A 1,394-nucleotide genomic window follows, 5' to 3' on the forward strand; every position below is an offset into this window, starting at 1 on the left:
GTTACACTTCTGTGGCATATCGCGTATTTGCTTACAGAGGAAGAATCTACCTCGATGACTCATACGGATTGTTGATGAGCCCAACGCAGGCACAGGAATGAGCATGACAAACGAAACTGCCCGGTTGTCCCACTTGTGTGACGGCGAGCGATAGTGGAAGTCGTCAGCCTATCTCCACTTGTGCATACCATTCCTTCCGAAACTCCGTAACCTTCCACCATAAATAACAAGTGACGTCCACAATCTTTCATAGATCCAATCCGCCATGAGAAATCAGTCATGCTCATATCGTCAAGTCAACGAGTATGCCGTCGACATGGGCGTGCTGCACCACCCACCAAACGCCTCAGTCGAATGAGGTACTACATTCCCCGCGACTTCTCTCCTTCCCCACTACTATCAACACAATATAAATATATTCAGAAACGTTGTAACGCCGCTTTGGCGTTTTCTCTAGCTTCCAACTGCTCCACAGTGAGCTCAGTTACACGCGTGTGATGAGGATCCATGCCCAGACTTGCAGACGTCGACTGAGCCCAATCAGGAAGGGCTCGGGAATACTCGCTAAACGGCACTCGCATCAACAACGACGACTCCTCCTTATCGTAATGATCAACAACAAACTCATTGAATTTATCAAAGTCAATCCACACCGCTTCCTGCAGCCCTCGCCGCACCAACAGGGCACTACAGCTGTGCTCATGCACGGCCAACAGGGCATACTCCCCACCCAACCTAACCTCAAAAGCTACACACACAAAGCCGAAGAGGGCTGGTAGGACTCAACTCGCATTCTATTTTCTGTGCGAAATTGATGATATCATCGAAATACGGACAGTTGGCCATCGTTAATCCCGTAGCATCCCGATCCCATCCAGCGTAGGTCGCCCCTTTCACCTGATAAGAAGGTTAGCCCATCACACTCCCCAAGAAGAGAGCAAGCATCCACCTCTATGAAATCAGCCTTCATCAAATCGATCAACTTGGCGTAGCCAAATATGTCCTCATCATTAACATCCTTCAGTAACGTCAATCTCGCCACTTTCCTTTGACTATCCCCCTTCTCAGCCGCTGCCTCCAATGACGCCAACAGCCTCTCCCAATAGTCTTTGAAAAGAGGCCGGTCCACCTGACGGCCAAAAAACCAATTCCATCCTCCACATAAAATCGCAATTATTTCAACTCCATGTCGAAACCCAATGATTGAAATCAACAAACTCAGTATTTTCTTCGACGATCGATTTCACTTTCTGAGGGACTACCAAAACTAAGGCAGCCGTCTCGGTTGAATGCTCCCCGTCACCTTCTTCAGCTTCTCACTATTCGGTGCATCAATAGAAATATACAGTTGAGTCACTTGAGGGAGACTGCCCAGCTCCTCAGGGTGTTGTCCA

The 1,394-nt window shown here is 48.6% G+C and overlaps 1 protein-coding gene across 1 annotated transcript; it reads right to left on the bottom strand.

Annotated features, from left to right (window-relative positions):
* Positions 1 to 419: 419 nt before the first annotated feature.
* Pmar_PMAR028894 (conserved hypothetical protein) lies at positions 420 to 1,129 on the bottom strand (the record flags this gene model as incomplete). Its single annotated transcript, XM_002781197.1, has 3 exons — positions 420 to 735; positions 788 to 897; positions 950 to 1,129. Coding segments are annotated over 3 exons (606 nt in total), but the record flags the coding sequence as incomplete, so codon positions are not given.
* Positions 1,130 to 1,394: the final 265 nt, after the last annotated feature.

This window comes from Perkinsus marinus, assembly GCF_000006405.1.
Source record: "Perkinsus marinus ATCC 50983 genomic scaffold scf_1104296943432, whole genome shotgun sequence".
Taxonomy (NCBI): domain Eukaryota; phylum Perkinsozoa; order Perkinsida; family Perkinsidae; genus Perkinsus; species Perkinsus marinus.